We start from the raw sequence: 14,991 nt of genomic DNA on the forward strand, positions 1-14,991 counted from the left end.
CCGAGGCACCTCGGCGCAGCGCCGGCGCTTTTCCTTGGCCTCTGCACTGCTGCTTCGCGGCCCGCCAAGGCCCACCCCGGGTCTTGTTCGCCGGGACAGGGAGCACTGTCTGCGCCGGCCGACCCCCGGGCCGGGCGGGACGGAGCGCTGCCCTCCCCGCAGGAGGAGGAGAAGGAGGGTGAGCGGCGGCGGCCGGCCCCGGGGAGGAGCGGGGGGCCGGGCCGATGTCCCGGAGCGGGGCCGGCCTAGCGGGAGGAGGGCAGGGCGGGGGCGGGGCGGCGGCGGGCCCGGCCCAGCCCGCCGGGAGGAAGCGGACGGCGGAGCGGGCCGCGCCGCGTTGCCCTTCTAAGCGAGCGGGTGGGCGCGGGAGGCCGGCGCAGAGGGAGCCGCGGCTCGCCGTCCCCCCGCCGGTTGGGGCTGCCCCGGCGCCCCCCCCCCGCCATCTTCCGCCCCGCAGGCGCCGGGCCGAGGCGGCGGCAGCAGCAGGGCGGGCGAGGCGGCGCAGGCCCGGGCCCGGAGATGAGGGCAGGATGTCGGTGTCAGGGCTCAAGGCCGAGCTGAAGTTCCTCGAGTCCATCTTCGACAAGGACCACGAGCGCTTCCGCATCGTCTCCTGGAAGCTGGACGAGCTCCACTGCCAGTTCGTGCTCCTGCCGCCGCCGCCGGGCTCCGGCCCGCAGCCGCCGCCGCCGCTCACCATCCACTGCAACATCACGGTGCGGGGGCCGGGGCGGCGGGGGGGGCACGGCCCGCCCTCGCCCTTGGCCGAGGAGGGGGCGCAGCTCGGCCGCGGGGTGACTCAGCACCGGGCGGAACAAAGGGCGGCGGGGCCGGCCCGGGGGTGGGAGTCCGGCGGGGGAGGCTCTCCCGGCTGCGCCACACCGCCGCGGCCTGCAGCCGGGGCCGGGCGGGCCTGCCTGGGGGGGGACGGGGGGCTGCCCGTCCTGCCGCCGCCGAGGGCTGAGGCGAGGGAGCGGTGCCCGGCGCTGCTGCCGGGCCCTGGGGAGGCTCCCGGGCTGGCAAGGGCCTGAGCACCCTGGCCGGGCCCGGGGGACTTGCGGGTTGTTCCGGGGTTCCTCACCGCTGCGCCGTGGGGTGGGTTTGTTTGAAACAGGGGAAGGGAAGCAGAATAAAGTGTTCAGTCTTGTGTGCCGCGGTAGAAATCCTCTGGGTTCTGTAAAAGTTCGGGGCCTAAACTCAATGAAGGATTCCAGTATATTGGTGTCTGTGACTCACCTACATGGAAGTGCTGGAGGCTCATTTTGGTTGGGCTGGTGGTAGTTGCAAGTGAATTTAAATGCCGAATCGAGATTCAGCTGAAGAGTAGAGCCTTTTGGCTGGGTGAAAGTACGGTTAGAGCGTTTGGGTGTGAGGGAGACAAGCTCTAGAGCTTATTTGGGTTTTGCCTATAAAAGGATGAAAGTTTCAGACAGCGTGGAAGTAGAAAAGTGCGTGTAAGTGTGCAATTTGGGTACTGAAAGATGAAAATACACGTGCAAACACATCAGATCTAATGATCTTGATTGGATCCTTACTTGTGTTCAAGTAATCTTACTAAATTTAAGGAGGCTTGTGAAGAAGATCTTTTGGGTTTCACAGTGAATTGTCATGAGAAGTCAGTTTTGTGGTCATGGGACAGGTGTTTGTTTTACTGGAGACTTGTGCATACTTGTAAGACATAAGATGCTTCCAATGGTAAAATAAGCAAGATGCTTTGGTGTTCTTGTTTTCAAACATGACCTGTCAGTTGATGGATGGTCTGGCTTCCTTTAAATGGGTTTTATTCAGCAGAGAGTATTTCATTGCTGGGAAGTCTGGCTGTTTCTTTCCACATGACATGATCTATTTTACAAGTGTCTCTGTAAAGAGTAAAAAGAAAGGTCTGCCGATTGTGCACCCTCAGTTGTTAGCTGAATTTGATGGGTTATTTATTCTTTGTCCAGTGACAGCTTTCAGGGAAACCAGTAGTAAGGCCTGAAGCTTTTGGTGCCTTGGATTTGTGCTGTGGTGTGTGTCTGCTGCTGAGGCTGCTTTTGTCGTAGCTACTTTTGATAGTAATTCTTTCTTCACTTGCAAAGTTAGATAGGTAAGTGGGCAAAGCATGCCTGCTTACTTGTAGGCCGTTGGTTGAGGTGTGTCTGAGCAAGCAAGAAAGGGGTTTAGGTCACTTCTGGCGTTTTTGTGTATTAACGAGGAAACAGCGTCTGTAATCTGCTATTACAGTCACTTGCCCTAAAGGTCAAGAGGTCTTTTGCGTGCTGTTAGAATTGTGGCATATGAACTTGCAAAAAAAACAGGAAAAGAACTGTTTCAAACCTTAGAGCCAAGACTTCTGCTTTGAAAAAAGGCTGTGTCCGAGCTTCTTGAAACTTCTGTTTCGCAGTTGTCTGCGAGCAGCTTGGTGCTTTCCAGTGTTGACTAATTTTTGGCTCTTTGAGGTGGATGGCTGTTTTCCCCAGCTGATAAAGAGAAATGGGAGAGGGCAGCCTGAGATAGAGGTGGCTCTCTGGAAACAAGTGGGCAGTAGATGGCAGAGCCAAAAAGAGAAAGCTGACCTCTGGACTTCTGTCCCAGTTTCTTGACACAAGTGTTAGAACTCCCAGTGTGACAGAAATGATTTATTTCCCCCCTCCCAAATTGAGTCTGTTGGCTCTGACTCCTAATTGCCTCTATTTTTTTTTTCCTGTAGGTACTATAAACTAGAAAAGCATAAGTCTTGTTTACTGTGCTTCACTGGATCTGGAGGTACTGTGGGAGCTAGGAATTCAAATGGCGGTAGTAGCATGCAAAAGCTGGTAAGGCTATAAAGTTATTGGTAAATACGTTTTCTTGGGGAGACTCGCCCTCTGCATCAGAAGCTGCTATCTTAGTGCTCTGGATTTGCAGGACAAACATGTAACTTTAGCTGTTTGCTTCTTCTAACCAGTTTAACCCCTACAATGCTGATCAAGCCGGAATATTTCCATTACTCAGCAGAAGCTTGCAATAGATTGTGCGTCTGGATGCTCAGGAATCCTGTTTAGGGGAAGAGTGAGCACAAAGCTCAGTAGTTGCTTTTTTGTGTGTGGTTCTGTTTGCGTACCTCAATACTTTATCTAAAATGAAAGCAGTCTGGCAGCGTGCGCAGATGCTGAAGTTACTGAATGGAGAAAAATCTGGTAGAGAAGGAAGCTTCCAGCAGCTTCTGCACTAAGTCTGAAAAGAGACCTGGTAATTAAGTTGCTCTGATATTCGCAATGGATCTCTTTCTTTTCTCCAGTCTAGGATGAGAAGGCAGAGGAAAGAGGAAATGTTCTCATGGAGAGGTGAGGGAGAATGTCTGCGTAGGAACTGTGTAGATCTCCACAAGTCTCCTAGACTAAATTCCACAGTTTGATGAGGAGCATGCCCTGGAATTTCTCACTGAGATGATTTCGGATTGTCTGCGGTATGACTTTGTGGAACTTCCAAAGTTCAGCGTTTGCTGCGGCATCCTAGGAATAGTCTACTGGTGACACTGAGCAGCGCCTGAAATTAAAGCAAGATACATTTTACTCGATAGTTCTTCTGTTTCATAAAGTGACAGACAAACCTTGTCCAAGTCTGTCCTTCATTACTTCTGGTAGTGATCTAGATTGGAATTTAAATGGTTAATCAGATTAGTTTTAAAAGAGGCACTTTAGGGTGGAGTCATCCCTGTCAGAAAGGTTGCTGCTTATTCCTGAGAACTGTCTAATTGTTGAACTTGTTCAGGCTGTGTACCTTCACATTCCCATTTTGTTGTGCCAACAGCAGTATCTTCATTCTAGAGTTTTATTTCTGTTTTTCTCAGGTTTTGTTTTTGCTTAGCAGCAGTGTTCCAATTAATCAAGTTCAATAAACCAGTGTCCTTCACAAAGTACATGTATTTATCCTGGTCCTGGTTTGCTTGTTTTTTGGAACAGTATGAAAACAGTGGCCTTACTTAGAGGAGTGTGTTTATTGAGGATGACTTTAGGTAAGTGTCTTTCAGTGCAATCTGTAGTTTCCATTTCGTACCTTATCAGATCTATGTCATAGTATTCCAAAGGGTGTGTTAGAATAACTCAATCTTTTCCTTGTTATTCAAAGAAAAAGGGCTGATTTGGAATGCTGGAAAACATCTCATGTTTTTTATATAACCGCTTCAGAGAGAATTTGGATATTAATCTCTCTCCACCCATACACAAAACTACTGTTGAAATTTTGCATCCTCAAGTAACGCTTGCAGGCAGAACGGGGTTTGCACCAGCTCTGTGTGGGAGCACAGAGCGCCCCAAACAGATACTGTGCTGTGGTGTGCAGCGATGTATCCTTCGTGCAATAACAATGCGATTCATGTGAGATGGCTGGCTCCAGTGTACTCTTGCTTCTCTGCTGGAAAGAAGTATCTTCTGCTTTCACTGAAGAATACCCTGCTGCTAAATCGGAGTTAGAAGCTACTGTGAAAGACTTGAAAAGGTTGCTGTCTACAGATAACTGCAGTTGATGGGGGAAGACTGTATTTTCCCTTCTAAACCAGAATGGATGAAAATATATTACGCGTGAAGACTTTGACAAGTTGGGTATATACAGAAAGTGAGTGTATTGGAACATGTGATAGTTCTTCAGAGGCATGAGATTTTAGTATTGAGCACACTCCTGGCTAATGCCTAGGCAGCTGATGATACTTGTACGCAGAACTTACCCCACAATGTGTGAGGTGTTCAGTTCAGGCCACAGGATTTTTAATTTTTTTTTTGATCACTAGACATTCTGTAGTGAGGTTGAGGCCTTTGTCTTGCTGCATATGGATACCAGGACTAAACAAAAGCATCGACAGTTTAAATAATACATACTTTTCTAACTAGAATTAGATGTACTTGGAGTTTTAGAAAAGGCACTTGGGTAACTTTTATCAAACATAGCTTCTGTGATAGAAATGGAGAAGTTTAGTCTCGTTTTATTTAGCAAACAAAAAAAAATAGTAGAAGAGTGAGGAGTTTAACTCCTCTTGGTATGCCAAGACTGTAAATGGAAGAGGAATGTTGCCAAAAGGAGCAGGAAGGAGCTTTCATGTCTGGAAGGCGTAGGACCTTCCTTGCTGACACCACAGCTTAGTTCTGCTGTGTGTGAAAGGCTGTAATCAGTACTTTGGGGTTTTTGTAGGTCGGTGGTTCTGTCCCCTCTATAATGTATCAAGTGCTCCTGAAATATCCTAGAAAACCACAGTGCTGGGCTTCAGATAGAAGTGCTGGCTTATGTTGAGGTTTTCATGTACAGGAAATTGTGCTTATTTCAGAGGGGTTAGTCGTGAGTTAATGGTATAAGAATTTCAGAACTGGGGCTGTTGTGGTCCTCAAAAGAACTCTTCCTGCACGTTGGTAATTAAAAGAAGTTTTATAAAGAAGAATTATATTATTTTTACTTGGCATGCTTCCTCATGTGAACTGTTCAGGAGGCTTTTGTGAAAGGCACCTGGTAATTTTTTTATGTTTCTTCACATTCACTAATTTTGAAGAGACTGACTTAGAGTAGGGCTACTTGGTACCGGACATGTGATGGTATGTGATGATTGCTGTTGATTTGTGTTGCCAAAGATACTTACTTGGTGTCAGAATTGGAGTACTGATAGTTGGCCTTGCCAGAGACCTTTCTTAACGCTGCAAGAAGCGAGAGTACATGCTGCTACTCTTGATTTTGGTGGGGTGGGCAGGCAGCGCGTGCTAAGATTTTTGGCTTTTCTGTCAAAGCCTTCTACCAATAAAATGAAGAGAGTAAGGGGGTAGTGTAGAAAGTGCGATCTACTCTGGAAAATAAGGTTGCACTTCCAAATTCATTGTGGCAGTGTGTCTACAGTGCTACACTGTAAAATCAGAAGTTATTAACAGAGTTAGTCAAGTGCGTTCCTGAAAAAGAGTAACTTTAGTCTGTCAGACTTACTCAGACTTGAATGAATCTCCAGGTGTTTTTTCTGTGTTATGCTAGGGGATATGGTGTATAGATGACATGTTGATATCTTCAACACGAATTAGAAATTACAATTGCTAGGAAGAACAGAGTATGATTGTGTCGTGCGCGCTCTGTGGAGCTGCGGTTACTCGCAGACCAGCAAAGGCTGTGTGCCTTGCGAGGTGGCCAAAACTCAGCTTACTGGATTAAGGACCTGGCTGGCATGTCAAAATTCTTTACTAGGTTATTGTTAGTCTGGATCGTTTCCCAGTCTGGTTCACTGGGTGGCTGCACAAACAGCTGTACCGTCACAACAGAGGGCACGGGGACCAGTGAGCGCTGGGGAAGGCGGCAGGAGCCAGCGTTGCCGATGGAGCCACTTGCCAAGCACTGGCTGGGGCCTCGGAGGCACTTGGGATTGCTCCTGCCTGGAATACCCTTGCGGGCGTCAGCAGGAGGGTTTGCTACTGCAACAGCTGCAGAGACGGCTGGCCCAGACTGACTGGAAATTGCTTGTTTGTTTACTTGGAAAATCAAATTCCTTTCATGAGAATGGAAGGTACAAAGATGGAGACAGTGCTCTAAATAGTGTTATTTCAAAAAAAAAAAAAAAAAAAAAGAGGGGGGGCAAAACTTCTGGATAGGAACAAATGTTTGTAGAAGCCGATTAACGGAAAGAACTGCTGTTTTAGTTATGCCTCAGTGTGGACTACTGTTCAATACGGTCAGGTTGTTTGGCTTGATGTAGTTTTGAAAGGTTGTGAACCCCTGAATTCCTGACTGAAGGTTTTTTTTTGGTTTTTTTTTTTTTTCTTCTTTAGACTATGAATGGTAATACACCATTTTTAAGAGACGTGATAGTTTATGATTTAGTAAGCATTCTACTGTATTTCTTCAGCTGCAAGCTTTGCAGGAGAAGTGAAAATGGCCTGTCACCAGCTCATAGAAGACAACTGGAAAATTAGGTGACTGATTATAGTAAGGAGAGGCTATTTAACATTTAGATCTTGTATCAGCCTGCCTGTATTCAGTACAGTTGAAGCTGATATGATCAGAATAGCTCTCAGTTGATCTTTGCTGCAAACAAGCATACCAGTTAGCGTATGTCTTGCTGATTTCTTGCTTCCAGCTGTCGTCTTTTAAGTGTGGTACTAAAATAATGATCTTGCATGTTTTGTTTCTTTTCTGTTATCTCATGCATGCAAGGCATCCTGGTGTGTTAAGTTCTGTAGGGCAGTTGGTGCGTGATTTCTTGAGATGTAGTTTGGACTGTATTCTCCTTGCTCCCAGGTCTCTGATTTTTTAACCCCTCTGAGAGAGAGAGTTCAGTACATGTGTGGATCTTGCAGTAGCTTCTTTAGTGTGTATTCAGAAAGGCAGAAATGTAAGTTCTGTCCAAACTTGTATGGTGGCATTAGAAAAAAAATTAAAGCGGTGCTGTGCAGTGGTGTTCAAGATACCGCAGGCTTCCTTGAGTTTTTGAGTAGGAAGGAGCTGTGGCAAGTGCGCAGTATTTAACTTACTAATGGTAAACATTGGTTGAACTCCATGGTACCAAAATTTTGCGTGCAGGGGACAAAGTTCTGTCTAAACGGCTCTAACGTGAAGGCCAGTGACGGGGCAGCTGTGTGGGGAGAGCTTGAGGACATGGCTGGTGGTGGCTGTTGTAGCAGTGGGTGGGAATGAAGGGTCCTTGTATCTGCAGATCCGTCTGGAGCACTGCGAGCTTGTGAAGGGGCCTGGGGCTGAGGACAGTTGTTGGGGGGGGGGGGGGTAGGAGACAGTCAGTCCCTTTCGAGGAGGGGGCGGCAAGTGATATGAGTGGTTGGAAGAGGTAAACTCCTGAAGGTAAAGAGAATGAGGAGGAGGAAGGGGAACCCTGGATGTTTGGGTGGCAGCAGAAGCAACGTCGCTTTGCATGCTGAGGAGTAACTAGATGATAAAGGCAAGAGTGGGGCTGTTAGGAAACTTCTCTTTTCGCAGTTAAGTCGGGGAGAGAGTGACGTGTTGCAACTTAGCTATAACCACTTCAATTCTAGCCGTGTTAGAAGCCATTTCATGCTACTGTGGCTTGGTGATGCTAATGTTGATGATACCTTTTCTGAATGTACTTGTCTGTATAGTTGCAGAAATAGGTAATTAATGACTCTTGAAGGTTAGAACGAGTTGATAATTTGTCTCGGGTAACCAGATTTCCTTCAGGAATTTGGGCACGAAAAATACGGTGCTACTGGTAAAGAAAGGGTATTGGAGAATCAGATTTGCAAAATACTTTTTGGTGCATGTGCCTGGCTGCTTATTAGCTAAGCCATTGCCAGCTGGAGAGCATAGATAATGTGTGCATTACAGAGGAGAACCCCTCGTGGGTGAGGGCTCTGGAACAACCAGCCACTGACAACTGTTCGGGCCAGAGTACAAGCACACAGCGGAGTTTTTGTGTGCGAGGAGCAAGATAGCTTGATCCGACTGCTGTGAGGCACTGTGGTAAAGACCTGGATTCTGGTATCAGCTCTACAACCTTCTTCTTGATAAGCAAGTTGCTTAGTCTTTGCCGATGCTGTGTTCTTTGCTCAATTTTCAGCATGGATGATCTGTAACTTTTATTGGTTGCTGTTAATAGTATTGGCAAAGGAATGTTCCTTAGCTCACTTAACTGTGTTGGCCCTCAACAACAGTTTTCGTTTTCAGAGACTGCATGCTGCTCTTGAACAACTGTCGCTTGCTGTGCTGTTAGCTGAATCATGCTTAGTATTAACTTAAGAGTTGTGTTTGAGCAGCGGTATGTTAACATTTGGTGGATTTTACTTTGGGTCCATACAAAAGTGTTGAGTGCTTGTCTTTCCTGTGAATTTCTTTGGATAGATGGCATGCTGTGTTATGATGATGACCTGGGGAATGAAATGTTGCTTCACAGTGAAGATTAATAACTGTTTTTATCAGAAAAGTGCCTTTTTTGCTTTTATGCTTGAATTTTGTATTTTAACTCAGCATAGTTACGCTGTAGTGGACAACAGGTAGCCTGCTGCCCTTTGTTTGGTCAGGGAAGTGGATGAGGTTGTGGCAACTGAGAAGAGTCTGACAAACCTGTTTCTCCAAGGGTGAGGTGCAGTTTCATATACCGGAATTGGCAGTTGGGACGTTTTGTGTAGATTACAGCCAGTCAATCTTTGAACTGTTTAAAAACTTCACTGGAAGAACTTGACCATAAGAAGTGTAAGAGCGATGATGCCGCATCCGCGTTCGTGACCGTTTGGAGTGATGTTTTGTGCCGTCGCTACTGTGGTTGTACGTGTTTCGGCTTCTTCTAAGGTTTGAGCAGGGAGAGATTTAAATGCGTGTGCCTGGGTAGAGACACGGAAGTAAAATGCCGAAGTAGCTCAGATTATTTCACAAACTTTGAAATTATTGGCCTCTGGTATATGCCTGTTTGAAAGCAGCATTTGCTTAAGTCTTTTCCAGTATTAATTTTTTTTTTTTCCTCGGGATGTTATTTTCTGTCTTAGATGTGTACCCAGAGTCAAAGAGTTAAAGATTCCGTAATAATTTCAGGAGAATTCTATGGGTCTGGGCTGAACAAATGAATTTGTGCGGATGAAGCTGCAAATTATAAGCTGCTTGGGTTTTGGAATCATTTATATACAGGTGAACTGCTTTTGAAAAACTGTCCCCGTTCATACTTTAGCTGTGCTCTGGTCACCATTTTAGGAATACTGGCACTTGCAGGTGCTGTTGAACCTGCAGATTGCAAAAAGTGTTCCGTAATCCAGGCTTTCAGTTCGTTTAAAAACATGCTGTAGTCTGTGTGCACTCGTAGGGCGAGTGGTGGCAGAAGGTGCGGAGCAGCAGACGGTCGCACGTGTGCCTGTGCAAGCCTGGTGTGACGCGCAGGATGGAGCTCTGCTGCGGAGAGAAAAGTGATGCCAGTAACCCTTCTGAATGCTCTGGAGAGAAACGTTGCCTTGTGGTTACTTTTGTGGTAGCCTTCTGTGATCAGTAGGACTTGTCTGTACAGAGAACTAGATTTATTGTTGTTTGGGACAATTTGTGATTGTAGAGTGAATTTTACAGGCACCTCTAGAGTTGTGGTTACGGGCTTTGTGTTCCATGAGGCACGTGTCTGACCCTGCCTTCTCTAACACGGCGCTATTTAGTAATGTAAACAATCCTAAACCAAGATACTCTGCTGCGCTTGCTTCATCCCCTGGAGCGGGTGTGGGAGAGGAAAACCCTGACCCTGCTAGTTGTGGTGTGTTAGTGCTCTGCTGAAGGTATGCAGTTCTGCTGCGATGAGCGTGCTGGCAGCACCGACACAACAGGACGAGGGGAGCATTTCGCCTACCCCGGTAAAGGTGCAAATACGTTACATTTCCCTTAATCAAGGGCATGTAACCTCCAGGGCTCTGACCAAAGCATGCTGCTTCGTCTGGGTTGGGCTGTATAGGCTGTGGCGGTCAAGGCAGTCCGAAACTTGAGGGCAGGATTGTGGTGATTTTTTCTGTTTCAGAGATACGTGTGTTGTAGTCAGTTGAGCTTGGTGCCTTACCAAAGGCAGGAGTCGTTACAAGTATTCTCACCGAGCTGAGCATGGCTGGCTTCGGCTTCAGAAGGAGTGTAAGAAAATTAAAGCTAATACAAGCTTGCTTTCTGTGGTATAGAAACAGTTAAAGATCTCTGTTTGACTGAAATCTAGTGAATAAAAGATGCCCTTCTGTTTATGTGCATTGAGCAAGTTAATAGTATGTTGTATACAATCTTAACATTCAAAAGAAAAAGCAGGTTGAAGTTTTCTGCTTGTTCAGTAGAGGTGGGTAAAATTCACTTTGCTTCCTCCTTACCCCGAATATTAGATTTTATTTTTAAACACAACACCAGCCACTCCCCCATTACATACACTTTTCCTGTCTTTTAGAACTCTGGATCACTGAACTGTTAGATTCTTCAAGGAATGACAATTCATTCATAGGCAAGAGTGCAAGGTTTTACTTGAACTTGGAAATTTCATGTTAGAATATTGTAATATGTTCAGTAATGCAGTCTGTACAACAGAGCAAATGGTGGTGATATCTGCATGTTTGAAAATACGAATTTTGGGGGTTTTAATAATGGGGTTTCTGGGAAACAGTTTTATTTCGTTAACTTTCAACTCGGGTTTTTTGAAACTTCACTGGAAGTGACCCTTCATGCCTGCTTATTTTTGAATTATTTTGAAGAATAGCATGGGAGGGCAGATGACAGTCTGCTGCCCTTTAAGGGTTCTTAGCCTGTAGATTTCGCAGGCGCTCAGGTGCCAGCGGTAGAACATGCTTACTCGCATCCGTAAGCTGCTTTTGGAAAATTTGGCCCTTAATAATGGGGAGCAGTCTGTCAGTTGTGTAATCATGACTAATACTCTTGTAAGAAGCTGTAAGTACGAGTGTTTTGTGGTCATCAAGCTAAACTTTAGCTTGAAGAATATCTTCTCAAGTCACGATGTTTTTGCTAGTATTAATTCTGGGGTTTTTTTTCTCTAAAGGCAGGTTGACACAGATGAAAAAATCATGAGTAGCAAATGATTGACTAACAATTTGAAATAATACATACTAAATTTTAGCTAATTGTGTAGTTTAGTCTTCAGTATTTTTTTGAATGTTCGTGTAGGATGTGTGTATGATCCCTAAAGAGTGGGACTTGGTTTCATTTTTTAGAAAAATCTAATTCTGATGTTTAATTCAAACAAACAAACTTGGTAGCATCAAGGTGTCTGCTGAGGGAAAGCCATCTGTGAATTGAGACCAACTACTTGATGTGTGTTCATAGCTGTAGATGTATTTGCCTTGAAAAGACTGTATCAGTCCTCTGAAATGTCATGTTACATTAGGATTTACTTCGCTGCCAAGATTTGTGTGAGCTGGAATGGTCCCTCGCTGGCCTGCTCAAAGCAGTTAAGCTGTTTACGAGATCTGGGGGTTTGACGTTCTGTTGTTTGGAAGTAAAGGGGGGTGGACAAAGAAATTTGGGGCTGAGAAGACAAAAGTTAAAGTGCTATTCTGAAAATCCACGTGGTTTTAGTTGTGGCAGTTGTAAAAAGAACAGAACTAGGTTCTGTCAAGGATGGAGATTTTGCAACAACTTAGAACTCAAATTAGCCAACCTTTGTTCAGACAGTATGCTAAGGAGTTTTAAAAGAAAAAAAACACTTTTTCAATCTAAGATGATGTAGAAGTTAAAGAAAATAAAGAACTGCTAGCGTGTAATTGCGATTTTAAGTCATAATGGTGAAGACGTGTGTTCAGATGTGTCCTCCTCCCATTTGGCTGCAATAAAATGGCTCCGCTGTGTACAAGGAGACGTGGTTACTCGGTTACCTCATAGCAAACTCTGTGTACAGGTTATTCTGATCTTCCAAGCGTGAGCAAGATGTGGTGTTGGTTTAATTGAGCAACTTCACAATTTCAACAGTATTGTAGTAATTTAGAAATAGCTCGTTTAAAAATCTCTTACTAATGTCAGAATTGTGTCGCTGTAGCTTTGCAGAACAGGGTAAGGATTATATAACACTGCGAGTGAAACAGCCTGCTTGTTGAGGATGAGAAAGCTTAGACGGGATGTACTTAGATGGCAGATCTCTACCCGGGAAAAGCTGTCTTAATGTGTTTGTTCCTGGTGTCTTCTGTCACATTTTGCTGGGTTTTTTTGGTAAGCAAAATTGTTAGTAAAATAGAAGCAGACCCTCTTTTAGAGGATGCAACAGAATGTCTGAACAGTCAGATCCTGGGTGTATTCTTCTAATACGCTGTAGTTTTCTGACATGATTTGATCGGTTTGGAAATTGTTTCAGTGGCAGGAGTGCAGGCTTTAGTCCCTTTGTATTTTGTATGTTTGTTAGTAGGCTAAACTCTTTGGCTGTGTTCTGCTAGAGAAGCGTTTGTGTTGACAAAGCTCCCAGTCTGTCCTGGTGGTAATACAAAGACTCCCTAGAAGTGCTGATCCCATGAATTGTAATTGTATCTGGACTGGCTGTAGCATTCGGCCTTTGTCCTCGGGCCTTGTTACATGCTAGGTGTGATGTCATGTCTTACGGAGCGACTGCCTTCGTTAGCTGGGGAAAGCTGCCCAGAACTAAGCGCTGTGCTGGATTTTTGCATTTACTTGCAGCGAGCAGGGAAATGTCAGGTTGCAGCAGTTACGCAGAAGATCTCAAACACTGAACGTGGGTGATACCTGTGCAGCTAAGCTAGATGATACAAAATCACTGTACATCAGCTGTGTAGCCAAAGGCCCGAAGTAGCGGGGTGTTTTAGCCACGGAGAATTCATGGTAAAATAACTGCTGTGCTAGTGAGATGTTGTCTTTGTATTTGGGAAACTTCTGTTCCTTGCATGACAGGACAGCTCAAATCCATCTCTGCTTTCTGTAGGACACAGGTGTCGAAGCAAAAGCTGACAATTCTCTCAACAGAATTAGCTCGTGTGAAGTTCAGTTGTTTGACCTTACAAACCACAAGCTCAGTTTCTTAGTACATGCTATGGTGTTACAAACTCAAGGGCCTGTTTATATCTCAGGATCAGAATGTTTGAAGTTTGTGTGTGAATTCTGTATTTCAAAGTATAGTGACTCATATCCGCATGAAACTCAGCTGTTCCAAAAATACGGATTGCTTGCAGATCTGGAGAAACTTAGGGCTGTTTATGTTTTTAAGTTAAACGTATTTATTGGTAAGGCTGAAGAATTAAATAATGTTGCAACAAACTGGAAGTTGGATTGAACTTGTATTTTAATATTAAGCATCTGTAGTGAAAAGGCTGTGATATGCAATTAAATATCCGTATTCCAGAAATCTAAAATTTGAAATAATGTCGGATACAGATGAGTGAATATGCTCACGCAGTGTTTAAGAAAAGCCTTTCTGATAAATGCATTATTCCCATTCATATTTCAAAAACTAAAGCTGACTGAAAATCTGAATATTCAGTCATTTTTAGGGTATTGTAATTCATGCATGCTATACACTAATGATGCAGGCAGTATCAAATCCTGGTATGTTTTCTCATGTAGAGTAGGACTTGCTTTCATTGCAAAAAATGGAATGAGTTGGAATGAGAGCAGAGAATGAGGAAGAACTGTCGCTCAGCGCAGAAAGCATCGGCACTCCAGCAGCTGTTGTAATGTATTTAAACACGTAGTGGGATTGCTTGATCATCAGATCTGCACTGTCAGTCAGGTCCCTGTCTGACGAAGGATTTGCTGCAAGTTTTTTGCAGCAGATTTTTGTCCAGGCCCCCTCGGCTGGGACAGGCACTGGCTGCAGCCAACAGACGTCCTGCTGTGGGTTTGTTCGTTAAATCCTGCTGGTGGAGAATGGAGGAACAGAATTGTCAGAAAAGAGGAATATAGACAGTGAAGAGTTGAGCTTTGTTCTGTAAGCAGTCTTCATATTCCAGACACAAGTTAGAAGAGTGGACTGACAGACGCTTATCTTCCATAAATCATTGTGATTAATAGACTTGCTTAGACCGACTCTAACATAAGTAATAAATGCTTGATTTTTAGTTTTTTTTAAAGAGGCCAAAAATACCTGCTAGGCAAATGTGCATACACAGTCCAGATGTTGACTCTATCTGGAGAATACTTTCATTCGAACAAGTCTGAGGATTTTAAGAAGCAGATGGCTCGATGAATCTTGGAAGGGATTTTGCTTGTTCTTTGTATTTTCTGATGGGAATCTTGGTGTAATCTAAAGTCACAGTAGTAGTGTTTACCCTGTTGCCTTTCTCTTAACTTAATGAGCTGGGCCAACAAGTTCAGGTCTCAAAAATACCTGATTCAAACAAGTCTTCAGGCAGCAGGGCATGGTTAGCAGAGTCTGCCCACTGACGTTCCCCACTGCGCGTAAAGGTCCAGCGTTGTGGTGTGAAAGTCTTGTGGTAAGAATATTGCGCTATTGCAGATAACTTCACAGGGAGGGTGCACGTCATCAAAAATGAGTGAGGTGTTACCAGTACAAAACCTGAAATGTCTTTAATCATAGAATGATTTTTGTTGGCAGGGACCTTAAAGATCCTCTAGAAGTGTAGCTCCTAAAAA

At 44.9% G+C, this 14,991-nt stretch overlaps 1 protein-coding gene across 2 annotated transcripts in view; it reads left to right on the plus strand.

Annotated features, from left to right (window-relative positions):
• Positions 1–285: 285 nt before the first annotated feature.
• The window catches only part of UBE2Q2 (ubiquitin conjugating enzyme E2 Q2), a 52,221-nt gene continuing 37,515 nt past the window's right edge, over positions 286–14,991 (plus strand). For both annotated transcript variants that reach the window (XM_075432198.1, XM_075432199.1), the window contains exon 1: positions 286–716. In XM_075432198.1, the coding sequence (XP_075288313.1) occupies positions 531–716 (186 nt within the window). In that variant the 5' untranslated portion in view covers positions 286–530. The remainder of the gene's footprint in view (positions 717–14,991) is intronic.

The sequence above is a fragment of the Opisthocomus hoazin genome, chromosome 10 (genome assembly GCF_030867145.1).
Source record: "Opisthocomus hoazin isolate bOpiHoa1 chromosome 10, bOpiHoa1.hap1, whole genome shotgun sequence".
Classification (NCBI taxonomy): domain Eukaryota; kingdom Metazoa; phylum Chordata; class Aves; order Opisthocomiformes; family Opisthocomidae; genus Opisthocomus; species Opisthocomus hoazin.